The sequence below is a fragment of the Schistocerca piceifrons genome, chromosome X (assembly GCF_021461385.2).
Source record: "Schistocerca piceifrons isolate TAMUIC-IGC-003096 chromosome X, iqSchPice1.1, whole genome shotgun sequence".
In the NCBI taxonomy this organism is placed as follows: Eukaryota; Metazoa; Arthropoda; class Insecta; order Orthoptera; family Acrididae; genus Schistocerca; species Schistocerca piceifrons.
The window spans coordinates 924,596,385-924,618,947 of record NC_060149.1 but is presented as its reverse complement, the minus strand read 5'-3'; the positions used below and the strand labels follow the sequence as shown (position 1 = coordinate 924,618,947).

The 22,563-nt window shown below is 41.4% G+C and overlaps 1 protein-coding gene across 1 annotated transcript in view; it reads left to right on the top strand.

Moving 5' to 3' along the window:
* Positions 1-22,560, top strand: part of LOC124721142 (D-beta-hydroxybutyrate dehydrogenase, mitochondrial-like) — a 282,303-nt gene extending 259,743 nt beyond the window's left edge. Inside the window, exons 5-7 of the mRNA XM_047245961.1 lie at positions 11,331-11,498; positions 20,655-20,797; positions 21,716-22,560. Of these exons, the coding sequence (XP_047101917.1) occupies positions 11,331-11,498; positions 20,655-20,797; positions 21,716-21,871 (467 nt within the window). The 3' untranslated portion in view covers positions 21,872-22,560. The remainder of the gene's footprint in view (positions 1-11,330; positions 11,499-20,654; positions 20,798-21,715) is intronic.
* Positions 22,561-22,563: the final 3 nt, after the last annotated feature.

Below are 22,563 nucleotides of genomic sequence, written 5' to 3'. Positions count from 1 at the left end.
ACAGGCTCATAAGTGACAAGGGTAAGAACTTGGCTTGGACAAGGATGGGGTAGAAATTCAGCTGCAGACAGTTTTGAAGATATCATTCTGGTACTTTAATACAAATAAGGATTAAAAGTAAAAAAATCCTATAACTCGATAGTTAGGATGCTTCAAAATGCAAGCCCAGTGCATTCATGTCTCCACTGCTGCACAGACAATACTATTTCCCCACCCGTTAGCTACATGAGTAGTGAATGGGCCACAAATGACATATGCTGACTTCGTTATTGATCTGTGTCTTTGTAGTCCAGAGCACAGCAACAAGCAGGCATTCAATTGCATTGTAGCAACCTAGTAGGAAATACTACATACATGCAAGATGGCACTGGGATTTGCTTTGGTGACACACACAGTATTTTGTTATTTCATACTTTCCTAATGGTTCTCTTACAAAGCTGTAATTACTTTGACCGAGGCAGTACATGAAAAATTTTCAATATCATGCACACTGGCCCAGATGTTGTCAAAACTTTAGACATCACTTGATGAGTCCATTAAATGTAAAATTCTTTAAGTTCACTGGATGCAAGTCACCTGTCCTGTTGAATCTGACAGCATCATGCACCTGTAGCTGATGTGGGGAGAAGTGCAGTAGGAAACAAGTGCGTATAACAGATAGGCTAACATTGAGAGTTTTCATGGTGGTGGACGTCTCATTTGCTATAGACGGTATGGAGCGCAAGGCTTATATGACAGTATCAAAACAAGGTAATCAGATCCCCATGTAAAAATATCACTCTGTGAAGGAGGGGTACAGAGGACTGATTTGCAGAATTATGTTTCTTCTTATATGTGAATGACATATACAACTGTGATCATCATGGATCTGTGGAAGCTATCCAGGAGGACTGCATCCAAGGGGTGATATAAACTGCAAGTGGCTCTGTGATAGTGTTAAGGGTGTTTAAGTAACACGTACATTGGACTTTTGGTCTAGATGACACACCATTTGAAACATAGTAGCTAGTCAACCTCCTGTAAAAATCAGGTTTTGAGGTTTGCTTCTCATCTTAAAGAGGATTGTAACACTACCAACCCCATCTTCCAAGATGACAATCACCATGTCACCAGCCATTACTGTGTCTGCTTGCATGAGAAACACTCAAGAACAATAAAATAAAATGCCTAATGACAAAAGTGCAACAACCATAACACATTATCCGATGTCAGTGTAACTTCATACACAACAGACGTTATGAGCAGATATGTACATCATTTTGTTATAATTCTCTGTGACTGGTAGAACCATCACCAGAGTGCTATAGCACTGTCTGTATTTAACGTCATTAACAGACTCAGTAGAGTATATTTAACGAGTGAACAGCATCAACTGATGAGTGAACACTGTGCAAGATGCAGAGGATGCTGCGTACTCATAGGAGACAACATTTTCAGCTCCTAACACAGTTTGAAAGAGGCCTCATTATGGGCTTCCATTTGGCTGGTTGTTCAAAACAAACAACATACAGATTTGTGAGGGATGTGGCAGTGGTCCAATATTGGACTGCAAGGAAACATGAAGGGACGCATACTTATCATCAAGGTTCGAGTCTGACCACCACAATGGAGATTGTCCTATTGTGCACCAAGCACATCAATATCCCTTCACATCTGCACCTGCCATCTGAGAACAAGTAATGGACACCCTACAACATTCAATGACATCCTGCACCATTTTTTGGAGACGAGGAGGAGCTGGACTAGGAAATTATAATCCCAAGCATAGGCTGCCATTAACACCTCAACATGAATGGCTGTGTTTCGAGTGGTGCTGTGACTGGTAACAATGTATGCTGATAAATAGCACCACATTATCTTCAGCAATGAATTTTTGTGGTAAGTTCCTACGGGACCAAACTGCTGCGGTCATTGGTCCCCAGGCTTACACACTACTTAATCTAACTTAAACTAACTTACACTAAGGACAACACACACACCAATGCCCGAGGGAGGACTCGAACCTCCGACGGGGAGCAGCTGTGTGAAACGTGGTAAGGCGCCTCAGGCCGCGTGGCTACCCCTGATAACCATTGGCAGGAAGTCCCATTCTTCCAATGTTTTGGAAAGGCACAGCTGTGTTCCTCCTGGCGCATCGTGTTGGGGAGTCATCAGGTATGACTGCAGGTCATGGTCGACAGTGATTGGGGGAGTTCTGATGGCACAGCAATACGTCACGGACATCCTGCATCCTCGTACGATACCTCTCGTGCGACACTATCGTAATGCCATTTAACAACAGGGCACAGCATGTTGACACAGGGCACGTGTGTGTACGACTTGGGTGTGATACTGCGGTACTCTCATGGTCAACAAGAACTACAGATCTGTACTCAATAGAAGAATGTTGGGGATCAGCTTGGACATCAGCCCCATCCCATTGCCAGTATCCAGGATATCAAGGACCAGTTACAACTATTGTCAATCAGCTTGCTAGTGAGAGGATACAAAAGCTTGATGAGACCCTTCCCAACTCATTCAGTGCATGCATCCTGGCCACAGGGGCTGCAATGTCACAATGATAAGTACACTCACACTGCCAAGTTCTTTGTAAACTTACCTAGATTTTGCAATCACAGAAATAACATCAAAAACTCTTTCAACCCATGAAGTTTCATTTCATTTTCTCCTCCCCTTCTGACTGCTTCACTTTTTTGTCATGCAGTGTATTTGGAGGAGCCCACAAAGTTACTGTACTTTAACTTTGCCTGATGGACAATGGGACAATGTGCCAAACATCAGGGCAGAATTACGTCCACTGGACAAGTCGCCTAGAGTTACTGGAGGAAGAGTGACCAGACACCAATGTAACGTGCATCAAGAAATGCGTCCAGTTTATGATACTGAGAATACCACCTCTTACGATGGGTCATATAAGTAAAACAAGGTGTTAAGCTGAAGGTGACTAATATTTTGTTTGGTGAGCTTACTTTTTGGTAATGAAAGGAAAGTTGTCTAATATGTGGCCACCTGGGTGATGTGGAGCAACACAGGTAGTTCAGCTGTTGTTCTGGGTACAGTCCTGATGGAGATGCTATGAATACTGGCTCACCTCCAAATGGATGTCACTGTGTTGGGCAAAAGTTAGAATCTAATGTAGATTTTGTATCATTAGAGAAGAATCTTGAAATGAAAGTTAAGGGAGTCACTGAGAAAGGCCAGCATTTCTGGTAACAGTGGGCTTCTAATTCCAAAAAGGCCACCCAGATGTACGGTTTTCATGGTTCCCCAAGGAGTTCACAAAGTGGTAGCAGTGTGTTACTGCATTATTGTCTCGAAAGAAAAAAACCCATCGCTGAAATATTTGCTATAGGATTGGATAATAGGTTGGAGAATCTTGTCTCAGTATTGCACACACCTCATATCACCTTCAGTAGTAATGAAGAAATCCATTTGTACATAGTACTGGCTCAAAACATGACTGAACCAAACCTGTGGGACGGCATGTCTGAGATGTGCATTGGTACAGAAAAATCGGGCACTCATTGGTGAAAACCTGATGCCATTGATTCAGACTCCATCTGCATATGATCTAACTTTGAAATGACTCTTGACAGAAGACATATAACCCACTTACCATTGAAGACACAGCATGCTCTACTAACCTGCATTGAGAATGAGATTTACTTTTAATTGCATTACACAAGTGGCTATATGTATGCAGGGAGTTTCCATAAGAGCATGCAAAAATTTAACAGGACATAGAGGATGCTCCACTGAACAATTTTAGGTAGGAACCTGGGGTCAGAGGGTTGGGTTGGGTTGTTTGGGGGGGAGAGACCAAACAGCGAGGTCATCAGTCTCATTGGATTAGAGAAGGGCGAGGAAGGACGTCGGCCGTGCCCTTTCAAAGTCACCATCCCGGCATTTGCCTGGAGCGATTTAGGGAAATCACAGAAAACCTAAATCAGGACGGCCGGAAACAGGATTGAACCGTCATCCGGGGTCAGAGAAGCCAGCTTAAGCAGATGTTGTTGTTGTTGTGGTCTTCAGTCCTGAGACTGGTTTGATGCAGCTCTCCATGCTACTCTATCCTGTGCAAGCTTTTTCATCTCCCAGTACCTACTGCAACCTACATCCTTCTGAATCTGCTTGGTGTATTCATCTCTTGGTCTCCCTCTACGATTTTTACCCTCCACACTGCCCTCCAATACTAAATTGGTGATCCCTTGATGCCTCAGAACATGTCCTACCAACCGATCCCTTCTTCTGGTCAAGTTGTGCCACAAACTTCTCTTCTCCCCAATCCTATTCAATACTTCCTCATTAGTTATGTGATCTACCCATCTAATCTTCAGCATTCTTCTATAGCACCACATTTCGAAAGCTTCTATTCTCTTCTTGTCCAAACTATTTATCGTCCATGTTTCACTTCCATACATGGCTACACTCCATACGAATACTTTCAGAAATGACTTCCTGACACTTAAATCAATACTGGATGTTAACAAATTTCTCTTCTTCAGGAACGCTTTCCTTGCCATTGCCAGCCTACATTTTATATCCTCTCTACTTCGACCATCATCAGTTATTTTGCTCCCCAAATAGCAAAACTCCTTAACTACTTTAAGTGCCTCATTTCCTAATCTAATTCCCTCAGCATCACCCGACTTAATTAGACTACATTCCATTATCCTTGTTTTGCTTTTGTTGATGTTCATCTTATACCCTCCTTTCAAGACACTGTCCATTCCATTCAACTGCTCTTCCAAGTCCTTTGCTGTCTGTGACAGAATTACAATGTCATCGGCGAACCTCAAAGTTTTTATTTCTTCTCCATGAATTTTAATACCTACTCCGAATTTTTCTTTTGTTTCCTTTACTGCTTGCTCAATATACAGATTGAACAACATCGGGGAGAGGCTACAACCCTGTCTTACTCCCTTCCCAACCACTGCTACCCTTTCATGTCCCTCGACTCTTATAACTGCCATCTGGTTTCTGTACAAATTGTAAGTAGCCTTTCTCTCCCTGTATTTTACCCCTGCCACCTTTAGAATTTGAAAGAGAGTATTCCAGTCAACATTGTCAAAAGCTTTCTGTAAGTCTACAAATGCTAGAAACATAGGTTTGCCTTTCCTTAATCTTTCTTCTAAGATAAGTCGTAAGGTCAGTATTGCCTCACGTGTTCCAGTGTTTCTACGGAATCCAAACTGATCTTCCCCGAGGTTGGCTTCTACTAGTTTTTCCATTCGTCTGTAGAGAATTCGTGTTAGTATTTTGCAGCTGTGACTTATTAAGCTGATAGTTCGGTAATTTTCACATCTGTCAACACCTGCTTTCTTTGGGATTGGAATTATTATATTCTTCTTGAAGTCTGAGGGTATTTCGCCTGTTTCATACATCTTGCTCACCAGATGGTAGAGTTTTGTCAGGACTGGCTCTCCCACGGCCGTCAGTAGTTCCAATGGAATATTGTCTACTCCGGGGGCCTTGTTTCGACTCAGGTCTTTCAGTGCTCTGTCAAACTCTTCACGCAGTATCGTATCTCCCATTTCATCTTCATCTACATCCTCTTCCATTTCCATAATATTGTCCTCAAGTACATCGCCCTTGTATAGACCCTCTATATACTCCTTCCACCTCTCTGCTTTCCCTTCTTTGCTTAGAACTGGGTTTCCATCCGAGCTCTTGATATTCATACAAGTCGTTCTCTTATCTCCAAAGGTCTCTTTAATTTTCCTGTAGGCAGTATCTATCTTACCCCTAGTGAGACAAGCCTCTACATCCTTACATTTGTCCTCTAGCCATCCCTGCTTAGCCATTTTGCACTTCCTGTCGATCTCATTTTTGAGACGTTTGTATTCCTTTTTGCCTGTTTCACTTACTGCATTTTTATATTTTCTCCTTTCATCAATTAAATTCAATATTTCTTCTGTTACCCAAGGATTTCTACTAGCCCTCGTCTTTTTACCTACTTGATCCTCTGCTGCCTTCACTACTTCATCCCTCAAAGCTACCCATTCTTCTTCTACTGTATTTATTTCCCCCATTCCTGTCAATTGCTCCCTTATGCTCTCCCTGAATCTCTGTACAACCTCTGGTTCTTTTAGTTTATCCAGGTCCCATCTCCTTAAATTCCCACCTTTTTGCAGTTTCTTCAGTTTTAATCTACAGCTCATAACCAATAGATTGTGGTCAGAGTCCACATCTGCCCCTGGAAATGTCTTACAATTTAAAACCCGGTTCCTAAATCTCTGTCGTACCATTATATAATCTATCTGATACCTTTTAGTATCTCCAGGGTTCTTCCATGTATACAACCTTCTTTCATGATTCTTAAACCAAGTGTTAGTTATGATTATGTTGTGCTCTGTGCAAAATTCTACCAGCCGGCTTCCTCTTTCATTTCTGTCCCCCAATCCATATTCACCTACTATGTTTCCCTCTCTCCCTTTTCCTACACTCGAATTACAGTCACCCATGACTATTAAATTTTCGTCTCCCTTCACAATCTGAATAATTTCTTTTATTTCATCATACATTTCTTCAATTTCTTCGTCATCTGCAGAGCTAGTTGGCATATAAACTTGTACTACTGTAGTAGGTGTGGGCTTCGTATCTATCTTGGCCACAATAATGCGTTCACTATGCTGTTTGTAGTAGCTTACCCGCATTCCTATTTTCCTATTCATTATTAAACCTACTCCTGCATTACCCCTATTTGATTTTGTGTTTATAACCCTGTAGTCACCTGACCAGAAGTCTTGTTCCTCCTGCCACCGAACTTCACTAATTCCCACTATATCTAACTTCAACCTATCCATTTCCCTTTTTAAATTTTCTAACCTACCTGCCCGATTAAGGGATCTGACATTCCACGCTCCGATCCGTAGAACGCCAGTTTTCTTTCTCCTGATAACGACATCCTCTTGAGTAGTCCCCGCCCGGAGATCCAAATGGGGGACTATTTTACCTCCGGAATATTTTACCCAAGAGGACGCCATCATCATGTAATCATACAGTAAAGCTGCATGCCCTCGGGAAAAATTACGGCTGTAGTTTCCCCTTGCTTTCAGCCGTTCGCAGTACCAGCACAGCAAGGCCGTTTTGGTTATTGTTACAAGGCCAGATCAGTCAATCATCCAGACTGTTGCCCTTGCAACTACTGAAAAGGCTGCTGCCCCTCTTCAGGAACCACACGTTTGTCTGGCCTCTCAACAGATACCCCTCCGTTGTGGTTGCACCTACGGTACGGCTATCTGTATCGCTGAGGCACGCAAGCCTCCCCACCAACGGCAAGGTCCATGGTTCATGGGGGGCTTAAGCAGATAGTAGGAATAAAATCACATTAATGTGTACTTTTTTATTTACATTACGTACAGTTAACTGCAAATACTATCATTGGCACAATGAACTTACCATTTGTACTGTATCTTACAAAATGTAAGACGGCTACCAGCCTCAATGGAACCATGACATCGGCAAACCATATTTTGACACACCCTGACAAATATCCCTGGTGTGTTACAAATCACATCACAGGCGGCTACAATGCTGGCAACTACACACATCAAAAAAAGTTTTGTATCACCCCGGTTCCCAGAACCCCTGAAGATAAGACATTGACTGTGGCTATTGTATCACAGACACAGTCCCTTTGACTGTTAAGAGATGTGACTAAACCTGCCCAAAGATGTAAACAACCATGCATGAGCAGCGCCTATTAGACGGAGAGGGTCCGACAGTTGATCAGTTCCAGTCAGTCCACCTGGAAGGTACACAGTCATTCCACCTGGAGGTACACAGCTCGTGTTGTTTGTAGTTCAACCATGCTTAGATGGTCAATAACACAGTTCAATCATGTCCACAAGTCGCCGTAGTGGCGTTTAAGAACTTGTGGAGCGGCGGCCGAACCGCCCCGCGAGGGGTCTCCCGGCCACCAATGCCATACGCTCATTATTATTATTATCATGTCCGCATTGTTACTTTGTGCCAGGAAGGGCTTTCAATAGGGGAAGTGTCCAGGCATCTCGGTGTGAACCAAAGCGATGTTGTTCGGACATGGAGGAGATACAGAGAGACAGGAACTGTCAATGACATACCTCACTCAGGCTGCCTAAGGGCTACCACTGCAGTAAATGACCACTACCTACGGATTACGGCTCGGAGGAACCCTGACAGCAATGCCACCATGTTGAATAATGCTTTTTGTGCAGCCACAGGACGTTACGTTACAACTCAAACTGTGCGCAATAGACTGCATTATGCGCAACTTCACTCCCGACATTCATGGCGAGGTCCATCTTTGAAACCACGACACCATGCACCGCAGTACAGATGGGCCCAACAACATACCAAAGGGACCGCTCAGGATTGGCATCACGTTCTCTTCACCAATGAGTGTCGCATATGCCTTCAACCAGACAATCGTCGGAGACATGTTTGGAGGGAATCCGGTCAGGCTAAATGCCTTAGACACACTGTCCAGTGAGTGCAGCAAGGTGGAGGTTTCCTGCTGTTTTGGGGTGGCATTATGTGGAGCCGGCGTACGCCGCTGGTGGTCATGGAAGACGCCGAATAGCTGTACAAGACGTGAATGCCATCCTCCAACCGATAGTGCAACCATATCGGCAGCATATTGGCGAGGCATTCGTCTTCATGGATGACAATTTGCACCCCCATCGTGCACATCTTGTGAATGACTTCCTTCAGGATAACGACATTGCTTGACTTGAGTGGCCAGCATGTTCTCCAGATGTGCAGACGTGAACCCTAACAAACATGCCTGGGATAGGTTGAAAAGGGCTGTTTATGGACGACGTGACCCGTCAACCACTCTGAGGGATCTATGCCGAATTGCTGTTGAGGTGTGGGACGATCTGGACCAACAGTGCCTTGATGAACTTGTGGATAGTATGCCATGACGAAAACATCACGGCAAGAGGAGTGCTACTGGGTATCAGAGGTACCGCTGTGTACAGCAATCTGGACCACCACCACCTCTGAAGGTCTCGCTGTATGGTGGTACAACATGCAATGTGTGGTTTTCATGAGCAATCAAAAGGGCGGAAATGATGTTTAGGTTGATCTCTATTCCAATTTTCTGTACAGGTTCTGGAACTCTCGGAACCGAGGTGATGCAAAACTTTTTTTGATGTGTGTAATTCCATCTCTGTATCCATTAGGGTCTCATACACAAGTGGCTTCAGATACCTCCATAGGGAATAACCAAGGGTATTCAAGTCAGATGACCTTGCAGGCCATAGAATAGGACCTCCCCCTCCAATCCAGTGACCAGGAAAGAGAGCATTGAGATGGTTGCGGAGATCTATACTGAAGTGAGGTGGTGCACTGTCATGTTGTATCCACATTATCTCACAAAGAGCCAACAGTATGTTCAGCAACACGTCAGGTAGAACTTTTTGCACAAACCTCAAGTACAGGTGGCCAGGCCAGGTAGAAGATATGGCCCAATGAGATTGTTGCCTACAGTGCCGGCCCAGATTTTCACAGGAAAATGTACTTGATGGTTTAACTCTACTACAGCTTGAGGCTTTTCCTCATCACACACATGGCTATTCCTTCTATTTGAAATACCATCGCAATCAGATGAAGCCTCATCAGTAAACAGCACAATTTGGAGGAAATCTGGTTGACCACTGTTGGAGCAACCACTGACACAATGCGACCCTTGATGCAAAGTCAGTCACAAGAATTGCATGGACATTTTGTGGGTGATACAGATGTAACTGTTGTTTGTGGAGTACTCGCCACACGCCAGTACATGCAGTGCCCATTTCACGTGCACTGTGATGAGAACTTTTAGCGGGGTCCACTGCAACACATTCCAGCACCCCCTCTTCAAAACCGGGTGCGAGAGTGGTCTTCGTGTTCCCAGGTCACTTGTTTCTTTTTTCCAATGAACCAGTCTCCTGCATTTGTCGATCCGTTGTGATGGACGATGCCTGTTAGGAAATCATTCCCTGTACAGCCTTTCAACAGCGAGAGCACTGCAATGTACTTCCCCACACACAAGATGCGTGTCAGTGAGTTATGCAAAACTGTACTGGTACTGCTCCATCGTCTTGTACTGTGTGTATCTAAATAGCACTGAGTAATAACTGGGTCCGTCATTGATTCATAGCACGTTCTGTCACAGGACGCTGTAAATATGACACAACAGAGCCATCTTATAGACAAGAAAAGTAAACAAACCCTGCATCATGACTTCCTAAGCATCAAGCTGGTCGTCCTTGTTTCCTTGCAGGAAATAAAGAATGTACATGTAAATCAACAGCACAGTACGTGTAAATTTGTACGCATATTAGTTGTAAATGAACTGGAAAACAGTAACACTAGACAAAGAGGTAGACAAGTTTAATTCCATATATCCTTAAAATGGCTTCTCCGACCCCAGGTTGCCTACCTCAAATTGTTCAGTGGAGCATTCTCTATGTCCTGTTACATTTTTGTACGCTATTACGGAAAAATTCTGTAGACTGCCTTCAACTAAAAAGATACTGAGTAAGGGCTCACGAACCAAGGGGGGGGGGGGGGGTGATCATAATAAATTATGCAAGTCCTGAGCATGTTGCAAAACTTCTTTTTTTTTTGTAACTTATTTCTGTACAGCATAAAAACGAGATGTCCCTAACTGAATGATAAATGTAATGCCTGTAAGGCACTTTTGGCCAGACGACAATTTGACATTGTTTAACAGTGGAACTGGGAAGCTTTTAAAATAGCATTTGAATGCTTCAGTAATAACTGTCAGCAAGAAATGCCTGCACCTGTGACTGGACTCCATTAACCTTGATTTACCTTTACTTTTGTTCACAATACAACATCCCATTAAGACACAGTTCAATCTTTTCAGCTGATCTTCAAAGTCCTATGCCATACCAACAAAATTTAGAAATTTTAAAGTTTTTAATTCTTTTCCCAGAAAATTCCCTTTCCCAATTTCTCCTTAATTTCCTTTACTGTTTGCTCAATGTACACACTGGAGGATAGGCCATAACCATTTCTCACTCAATTAATGCCTTCCTTTCACATTCTTTAATGTTTAGAATCTGTAGTCTGGTTTTCATACAAGTTGTAGATAACATTTTCTTCCTGTATTTTATCCCTACTACCTTCCTACTTCTAAATAACATATTTCAGTCGATACTGTCACAAGCTCAGACACACTACAAATACTGTATTAATGTGATGCCTTTGTTTTGCTTACTCTTTGTATTCACTTATGTTTTAAGTTTAATTATTTCCCTTGTCTTCTACAACTATCAGTCTTCTTCTATAATACAGAAACACATACATTACATTTTTTTTTCTGTTGTATCGATCAGGTCGTGTCATAAATGTAGTGAGCATCTTGGGTCGTGTTGTTTCCCCACTTCGATCATCATACTGTGCCGCAAAATTTGGAGTGGAAGCTTTCAGCGATTGCCTTCGCCTTGAGATGCGTCGCTGGGGTGTCGATGTTGTTGTTGTCGAACCTGGTGATTATACTACAGGTATGTAGATGTCGTACATAGTTTCTCAGACATTAAAAATTTGTGTACTGATGTTCTGACTATTTAATACATAATCATAAATATGGTATTCTCAGAATCAGATTACTAAGCAAGTCTGCATGAAATAAGCAACACATTTCCTTACTGTTCTTTTCTCATTTCCATATGTTCATAAAAGAATGTTTAATATTGTTTACAGTTATCACATTTTATAAATCACAACTTGATTTCAAAGACCAATAGTGTCTAACCAGTATGAAGCTGGCAATGTGCAAGTCGAGATGATTCTCAGGAATGGTACTACGTAGAGTCCATATCTGTTGTGCACTCATTAAAAGACATACACCTAAGATGAGTTGAAATCTGTAGTGTGATACCAGCAAACACACAAGATGCAAGAGTTCTAATTATATCCAAGAAGCCCAATGCCACTAAAAATAACAGGTCAGTGTAACTGCTGCAACAAACAGAACAGAAGTGCACACACAGATGAGGGGCTGCTTGTTGGGTCACCATGGTATCTTACTGTCCTGGTCACAGAATACCTCAGCCAGATGCCTCTCTGGCATGCTATGCACACAATGATTGTGGGGCTGACATGCATCCACCACATAACTTTTTCCTCTTACAAACGAAATGGCAATGCAATATGACAGACAGGTTGAAGCACCCAGGTTCATGGTACTGCTTGTGGAAATTGGAGCCGTGAGATGACATGATGGTGAATGACCACCCAGACAATACTTTGGTCCTTTTCAATTTGCACATAGTTGATCAATCCAAGTGTTGAGTCTTGTATAGGAGGTGTGATCAAAAAGAAAACAGAATTTTTTAATTCTTTTTTTTTTTTATCTTGTTGAGATGTTACTTACGTACAAATTCATTTTCAGCTATGTTGAATATTTAGTTTACAGCTGACAGTCAAAAATGTTACACATGTTTTTGAGTGTTCAGTGAATTTTTACTTTCAAAAAAGATAGCTCAAAGAATCTGCATTAAAGTGTCCTTGAAATAAAATAATGTGCAGCGCCACATTTGATATGTTGGTTGTGGCTTTTGGCAAATCTACTGCGGGTAAGACAAGAGTTTACGAGTTATATAACTGATTCAAAGAGGCTCAAGAAGACACTGAAAATGACAACCGCCCTGGATGCCCTAGCATGTCAATTACTGATGAAAATTTGGAAGAAGTACAGAGAATGGTTCTGGAAAACTGTCGAATCACCAACATGGAGGTTGTTGGTGACGTCAGCATGTCCTTTGGCGCTCACCAAGCAATTTTTTCTGATGTTTTGGGCACGAAATGTGTAGCAGCAAAGTTTGTTCCGAAATTGTTGAATTTCTATCAAAAACTATATTGTGTAGTCATCACTCAGTAATGGCTGAATGAAGCTGACAGCAATTCAGAATTTCTAAAGAAGATTATAACAGGTTACAAAACATGGGTATATGAGTATGACATCGAAACCAAGCCCCAATCATCCCAATGGAAACTGTCTGAAGAGCCAAGGCTGGGGGGGGGGGGGGGGGGGGAAAGTTCAATCACATTTGAAGGCTCTTCTCACTGTATTCTTCAGTTACAATGGGATAGTGCATCATGAATTCCTTCCTTATTGTCAATAAGGAATACTACCTGGAAGTTATGCACTATTTGTGTGAAGCACTCGGAAGGTAACAATCAGAATTGTGGCAAAACCACTCACGGAAATTGCATCACGATAATGCTTATGCTCACACCTCAATGCTTTTTCATGATTTCTTGACAAAAAAACAAACCGTTACGTTGCCTGAGACACCTTCATCACTGGACCTGGTCCCTTGCTATTTATTTCCATTCCTGAAGCTGAAAGGACCACAAAAGGACATTACTTTGCCACCATTTATCAGATAAAAACAGAACTGCTGAAGGAGCTGAACACCATAATGAAATGTTAGTTCCAGAAGTGCTTCCAAGATTGAAAACAGTGCTGGCACAAGTGTATTACAGCTGAGGGGGATTACTTTGAAGGGGACAAAGTAGCAGTTGATGATGACAAATAAATAAAAGATTAAAAAGAAATTCCAGTGACTTTTTCATCACACCTTGTACATACAGAAGGGCATTCCAAACCATCTGCACCATGATATGAGAAAGAGGCTCAACACCGAGTAGAGTTACTTCAGTTGCTAAGAACAAGCTTGGATTTTATCCGACTTTGACACAGCAAGCTTACAAAACGTTTTTTCCTAGCTTGTAGGTGGCTAAGCAGGACAATGATTTGTGTTTTGATTCTGCAAAAATCTAGTCACATTCCTAAATCCACTTGAACTGTGCCTCTTTTTGGCAGTGCATTGAGTGGATGTAAAAATCTCCATTCTCAGGAGGTAAAACAAGGTTTCGCCCACACTTGATTGCTGTTGGGCAGTTTGTATGCCCTTCTTGCTAATATCGTACCAAAATTGAAAATCTTTAAAATTTGACAAATTATACTTCATTCTGGGCGATTTTAGTTGTACGGGCATTAGGCCATGTCGCAAATCATTTTACCTTCTTACTCAGTGGTGAGATTTTTGCAGTGATAGATCATGCACACACATTTTGTACAAGTTGGTTCAAGGAAATGCTAGACTATAGAACTTGTTCTGAAAACCAATGATTCTTTTATAGACCAATAGATATGTCAATCACAATGATCGATCTTTCTTTCTTTCCTCATACAGAGTATTCGGAGACTCAACTGACAGTCTATCTTAAACAGGAAAAAAATTATTTGCTAGTTTTTAGCATGACAAATAATTCTTTAGGCCAAATTTTGTGTTAATTACTGTTTGTGTGTTAATGATTACTGTCATTTGTACTCAGCTGATTCATGTGAAAAGGTTTTCGACATGATTATGGCCGCATGATGGGAATTAACAGACTTTGAATGCAGAATGGTAGATGGGGCGAGACACATGGGACATGCAATTTTGGAAACTGTTTGGAAATTCAGTATTCTGAGATTTACAGTGTCAAGAATGTGCTGAGAATATCAAATTTCAGGGATTACCTCTCACCATGGACAACACAGTTGCCGATGACTTCCACTTAATGACCGAGAGCAGCAGTGCTTGGGTACAGTCGTCAATGCTAACAACATTGCATGAAATAACCACAGAAATCAATGTGGAATGATGTGGGATGCATGATGAACATTAAGCACAGTGTGGCAAAATTTGGCATTAATGAGCTATGGCAGCAGATGACCATTGTGCCTTTGCCAACAGCACAACATTGCCTGCAGCACCTCTCCTGGGCATATGACCATATCTGTTGGATGCTACATGACTAGAAAACTATGGCCTGGTCAGACAAGACTCAGTTGGTAAGAGCTGATTGCAGGGTTTGAGACTGGCGCAGACTCCACACAGTCACGGGTCCAAGTTGCCAAAAAGGCACTGCAAGCTGGTGGTGGTTCCATAATGGTGCAGGCTGGGTCCTCTAGTCTAAATGAACTGATCATTGACTGGAAATGGTTATGTTTGGCTATGTGGATGTCGGTTGCAACCATACATGGACTTCCATGTTCCCAAACAACGATGGAATATTTATGAATGACAATCTGCTATGTAACCACATGACAATTGTTGTGTGACTGGTTTGAGAAACACTGTGGACAATTCAACTGAATGATTTGATCACCCAGATCACCCGACATTTATGGGACATAATTAAGAAGTCAGTTCATTCACAGAATCCCACATCGGTAACATTTTCACAATTATGGATGGCTATGGAGGCAGTATGGCTCAATATTTCTGCAGGGGAGGTCTAATGACTTCTTGAATTCGTACCACATCAGTTGCTGCACTACAACAGGGAAAAGGAGGTCCAACACGATATTGGGAGGTATTCCATGACTGTTGTCACCTTGGCGTATTACAGGACAGCTCCAAGATTCTGCCTGGAGCCCTAGAGAGATAAGTGCTTCAATTGCGCTATTAAATTGTTATAAATAGTACAAGTGATAACCAGAGCACATAAAAACTGAGCCACTACCAACAGCTGTGATGTGATTCAAGTTGAAAGATACTGCCGAGCCTTATCAGAGTGGGAAGTGTTCTACAAAGTTGAAATACGTATCATTCAAAGTCTGAAGTGGTATTATACTTGACACCAAATTGAATCTTTCTGTTACTGAGAGTTCAAAATTATTAAATGTGTGTAAACCAAAGATATGCTCAGAGATTGAACTTTCAACTAATTACAATAGTAATGTATGGAAACTATTTTATACAAAATCTCCATTGAAAATTTTCTCTTGTTAAAAATCTGCTGGTCTCTGTAATTTGCCACAAGCTTAGGTGAACATTCATTGGTCAGTTTGTGAACAAACCAACACATCTGTATCCACTAGGAGGGGAGGCGAGGGGAGGGAGAAGTTTAATGTAAAGACCAGCCATGACTTCCTTTAGCTTCAGCATTGCTGTAATGCTGTTTATAGGTTTTGTGCTTCCTGTGGCTATTGTGAAGACAGATTTGTATAATCAAAGGTTAATGAGTATTGCACAAACATAAAAACACGAATGAACTAAAAGTACTCTGGATTTTTTTTTTTTTTTAAGTTGCAACTCAATGTTAACAGTTTTGTGATTTACAGGAGTTACAGAGCTCAAGAGCAATATAAACTGCTTGTATGTGGCATTGGGTCACTGTACAAGGAATATGCTGTGGATACTGTCTATCAGCTTGGTCCATGTTAAAAGGAGCCACCCCATTCTGGGTCATTACCTGAGCAGCCGAAGAAGGAACATTTATGATTATATGTGAGTCACTATGCAGTGCAAATGCAGCAGACATTGAGAAGATGGTATCTATTGTGGCAATATGAACACACTTGCTCTGGTGAGGTCAATTATGTTGTGCGTGTGACACAGGAGACTAACCTCTCTGTCACGTTGGCAATGCAAGAGACTTGGGAGATGAGGTGGAACAACATGAGAATGTGACTTCAGGATGTACTCAAATGTTGGGGGCTAATGATAGCTAGCAAGGTTCACCACAGGTTCCACCAACCCACAGGTGATCTATGACAGCTGCTCTTGGGCAGCGAGGAAAGTTGCTGCTTCTGAAGCTATACTGGTTCTGTTTTACAGATGGCGTAACTCCAAGGACTTAAGTAATGCCCAAAATTTTCTCCAAGTGAGATTTGGGTAACTTCAATGCTGGTAAAAATAAGATGACAATTTTCCTAAGCAAGGAATAGGTATGTGGCCATTGATACTTGAAGTATGAAAAAAACTAACTTACATTGGTGATTAAGGAAGTATATATATCAATGATCCCTACTTTGCTAAACTGTCACCAGTCTCTGCCGGGTGGTTAAATCCAAGACAAGAGGCTGCTATATGCCGCTTGCTTTCATAATATTACCTATATTTATGAAAATCGGAGTGAAATGAGCTCAGCTAAGGTGTTTCATTAATGTTACAACAAAAAATGTTCAGGGATAAAGAATGACTCCTGCAATTCAGGGGATATTACCTAAAAGACATGGAAATAGCGTAAATAAATGCCCCAGCCCTCTGCTGTTTCAACAAACAGTGGAAATGTCAGAGGTAGAACAAGGTCTGAAGGTGGTTCGAAGAACCATCTGCCTCGCACTTCAGTGAGAATTGCAGAGTAGTCACGTAGACGTAGATGTACATCTGCAGAAACTGGAACTATTCTTTTAATTATCATGTTACTGTTGTAATAGTTCTCACTGCTGCTAAAAGAGGTGTATAAACTGAGAACCAAACATTGCTTTGATTTTTTAATATATATATATATATATATATATATATATATAAATCAAAGCAATGTTTGGTTCTCAGTGTATATATATATATATATATATATATATATATATATATATATATATAAAAAGAAAGATGATGAAACTTACCAAACAAAAGCGCTGGCAGGTCGATAGACACACAAACAAACACAAACATACACACAAAATTCAAGCTTTCGCAACAAACTGTTGCCTCATCAGGAAAGAAGGAAGGAGAGGGGAAGACGAAAGGAAGTGGGTTTTAAGGGAGAGGGTAAGGAGTCATTCCAATCCCGGGAGCGGAAAGACTTACCTTAGGGGGAAAAAAGGACAGGTATACACTCGCACACACGCACATATCCATCCATGTATTTTGTGTGTATGTCTGTGCCCGTCTGCGTGTCCATCGACCCGCCAGCGCTTTTGTTCGGTAAGTCACCTCATCTTTATTTTTATATATAATTTTTCCCACGTGGAAAATATATATATATATATATATATATATATATATAATAGAGGGAAATATTCCACGTGGGAAAAATATATCTAAAAAGAAAGATGATGAAACTTACCAAACAAAAGCGCTGGCAGGTCGATAGACACACAAACAAACACAAACATACACACAAAATTCTAGCTTTCGCAACCAATGGTTGCCTCGTCAGGAAAGAGGGAAGGAGAAGGAAAGACAAAAGGATATGGGTTTTAAGGGAGAGGGTAAGGAGTCATTCCAATCCCGGGAGCGGAAAGACTTACCTTAGGGGGAAAAAAGGACAGGTATACACTCGCACACACACACATATCCATCCACACATACACAGACACAAGCAGACATTTGTAAAGGCAAAGAGTTTGGGCAGAGATGTCAGTCGGGGCGGATGTACAGAGGCAAAGATGAAGTTGAAAGACAGGTGAGGTATGAGCGGCGGCAAATTGAAATTAGAAATTAGCGGAGATTGAGGCCTGGCGGATAGCGAGAAGAAAGGATATGCTGAAGGGCAAGTTCCCATCTCCGGAGTTCTGACAGGTTGGTGTTAGTGGGAAGTATCCAGATAACCCGGACAGTGTAACACTGTGCCAAGATGTGCTGGCCGTGCACCAAGGCATGTTTAGCCACAGGGTGATCCTCATTACCAACAAACACTGTCTGCCTGTGTCCATTCATGCGAATGGACAGTTTGTTGCTGGTCATTCCCACATAGAACGCTTCACAGTGTAGGCAGGTCAGTTGGTAAATCACGTGGGTGCTTTCACACGTGGCTCTGCCTTTGATCGTGTACACCTTCCGGGTTACAGGACTGGAATAGGTGGTGGTGGGAGGGTGCATGGGACAGGTTTTACACCGGGGGCGGTTACAGGGGTAGGAGCCAGAGGGTAGGGAAGGTGGTTTGGGGATTTCATAGGGATGAACTAAGAGGTTGCGAAGGTTAGGTGGACGGCGGAAAGACACTCTTGGTGGAGTGGGGAGGATTTCATGAAGGATGGATCTCATTTCAGGGCAGGATTTGAGGAAGTCGTATCCCTGCTGGAGAGCCACATTCAGAATCTGATCCAGTCCCGGAAAGTATCCTGTCACAAGTGGGGCACTTTTGGGGTTCTTCTGTGGAAGGTTCCGGGTTTGAGGAGATGAGGATGTGGCTCTGGTTATTTGCTTCTGTACCAGGTCGGGAGGGTAGTTACGGGATGCAAAAGCTGTTTTCAGGTTGTTGGTGTAATGGTTCAAGGATTCCGGACTGGAGCAGATTCGTTTGCCACGAAGACCTAGGCTGTAGGGAAGGGACCGTTTGATGTGGAATGGGTGGCAGCTGTCATAATGGAGGTACTGTTGCTTGTTGGTGGGTTTAATGTGGACGGACGTGTGAAGCTGGCCATTGGACAGGTGGAGGTCAACGTCAAGGAAAGTGGCATGGGATTTGGAGTAGGACCAGGTGAATCTGATGGAACCAAAGGAGTTAAGGTTGGAGAGGAAATTCTGGAGTTCTTCTTCTTCACTGTGAGTCCAGAGGGAAACATTCCACGTGGGAAAAATATATCTAAAAACAAAGATGATGTGACTTACCAAACGAAAGCGCTGGCAGGTCGATAGACACACAAACAACAAACAACCCGCCAGCGCTTTTGTTCGGTAAGTCACCCCATCTTTATTTTTATATATATCTAAAAACAAAGATGATGTGACTTACCAAATGAAAGTGCTGGCAGGTCGACAGACACACAAACAAACACAAACATACACACAAAATTCAAGCTTTCGCAACAAACTGTTGCCTCATCAGGAAAGAGGGAAGGAGAGGGAAAGACGAAAGGATGTGGGTTTTAAGGGAGAGGGTAAGGAGTCATTCCAATCCCAGGAGCGGAAAGACTTACCTTAGGGGGAAAAAAGGACGGGTATACACTCGCGCACACACACACACACACACACACACACACACACACATATCCATCCACACATATACAGACACAAGCAGACAGGAATGCCCAATGTCCAAGTTGCACTTGGTTACCACGACAAGACCCAGCAACACACTACAAACAGCTGGTGTGAGTTTGAGTCCATAGCCAGGTATAGTCAAAGGAGTGAGCAACAGGTGTCCATATAACATTAAAGTTGTCCGATGTCAGGTGGACAATAATAAGCAGGTGAAATCTGCACAGCACATGACAGTACCAGTATACAAAACACAGAAATTCCAGAAGTGTGAACTGGCAGATGCCCTTAGAAAGAAAACTTATCATTGTGACATACTCAAAATTTCAATAAGTAGTGTTTAAGGTGATTTATTTCTACCACATTTTGACAACGAGTTGTTACATACTGAGGTAGACCTAGTCACAGTTAACAAATCTCTGCTCGGAGGACACTAAGTAACTACCACTTGTTTGCAATTGCACAGTATAGCCACTTTCAAGTAGTATCCCAACATAGTAATCAAACAAGTATTTTTCAACAAAATCTTATAAATAGCATTCCCAGAGCCAAAGGCATCAGTTATTCTGCCTCTGCAAAACTGTTGCACAGCTGATGCTGTTTTAACTTCTTTTTGTTAGTTTAGTCATTTTTTGAGTTGTGAATGATGTTTACACCTTTCTTCAACCAATCAGTAGTTAATGCTAATGAGACTCGGATGATAACTTACTTCTTTGAGGATTATAGAAACGGAAATACCTTGTGGTTAGGGCCTCACGTCAGGCAGACCGTTCACCTGGTGCAAGTATTTCGAGTTGACGCCACTTCGGCAACTTGCGTGTCGAGAGGATTCTAGAGGAATATATTGTTTGTCTTTCTGCACAGAACATATGAACTTACTTGTCATTTGTTAATAGGAGACACAAGGCAAAGTTGCAATTTAACTTTTTGACATTAAAATCTGTTTTACAGGGAAAGTGTGGATTAATGATGAGAAGCTTTTGGAGCAAGCAAAGCAGATGTGGAGAAGTATGACAGAGGAAGCTAAAGCTGATTATGGAGAAGACTACTTTGAACGTAAAATTCGATCTCTAGAATACTACACAAAAGGACCAGTGAGTTATTGGCACATTTTTGTTTGTTTCCTTAGCAGTCTACCTAGTTCAGCAACAGAAATGCTCAATGTGGTACAAAATTAGTGCATATTATAAAGATAATAAATTAAAGAGTCTGACTTCTTGCATGAACATAAATTTTATGGTTTTGTTTTATCTTAATGAGGATTACACAAAACAAAATAATAGTGTTCTTGCAAGAAGGTGGCCACTCTTTAATTCAACAGCTTTTGGCAAGCACAGTAACAGAGCTTAAAAATCCATTACATTGTATGAAAACTTGTCTGCAGTATCCTATTCCTACCAAACACAATTACAGCATTATTTTTATTTATTTTAATCTCAGATTTGAGAACAAGTCACAGACAGTTAGTGGCAAATTGTTCAATTAAAATCTTGCTTAACCAGCTTGCTACTTAATCCATTTCAAAATGTTTTTCTCCTACATAAACACAAGCCCCTTTGGTTGTGTTACCATTTGTCCAAATATCAGATATAACAGGTATAGTATGAATGTGTTACATTTGAGCACAGTGATTAGCATTGGGGTTAAATACAACAGATCTGTGAAGAGGTATTTTATTTACTTAAGAAAGTAATTACACATCACATATGAGCTATAGTGGTCCACACTGTAGGACAACTTCACACAGTGGCCCACACTATAGGACAACCTTACAACTTCTACATTCATTGGAAGCTATCTACGAAGATTTTCATAATTTATTAGCATGTGCTTTTTGAAAAAAAAAAAAAAAAAAAAACCAATTTTGTTGTTCACTTCCACAAGCAAACCCTCTGAAATGCTTTCCATCTATAGTGCATGTAAATTAAGACATTTACTTTTGGCAATTTTAAAGCTAATTTGTTTTCTTTAAATTTCCGATAGAAAATAAAGAAAATGTCCATGTGTTTCAGGAAACTGACCTAGAGCCAGTGCTTAAATCCTTGACTGATGCAGTTCAGCGCACATTCCCACTGCCACGATACACACCAGTCTCTAGGGCTGAGAGAGTACAGGCTTTTGTTGCAGAACATCTGCCAAGGTCTGTTTATGACCTCATTTATAATTAACTGTTGTTCACAATTATGTGTATATGTTTTACACTGTCTCTCAGCACGAAAAATGATCATGTTGTTGCTGAGATGTTGTGAAAGATAAGTAATGCTGTAAACAACTGAAGTTAAAATGACAACCAGTGTCTGATATATGCTGCAATGAACATTTCAAGAATTGTGAGGTTTATTTTCCAACAAAGTGTATACCATGATGTTCATTAAGCATTTAAATAAGTTATTTACTCTTCATTTATATTTATCAAGCATTTCAAGTTTTATATGTAAGATTCCAGAATATTATAGCACTGGAACAAAATAATTTTTATTGTTCATAGTGTCAGTGCTATTTTGAATTGATTTGTCAGTGCTATTTTGAATTAATTTGTCAGTTGTAACCAAGGTATGCACGGAGACCTGCCACTAATGTAAACTGACAATGGTGTATACACATTTCCACCACAAAATCGAACTGGAATTTTGCAGTGAAGTCGCCTCATTTTTGTATGTGCTACAGCAAGAAACAAAGCTAGGCCACAAGACTGCCAATATTAACACACTTTCTTTCCAGTATTAGTGTAATTTGATGTTAGTTTTCACATATCTATTCACTTCATATGACATAAATTGGCTAACTATTTCCTTTTCATGCTTTTTACCTCAACAGTGATGTATATTACTGGAATAAATTACAACTGCCATTTTCATTT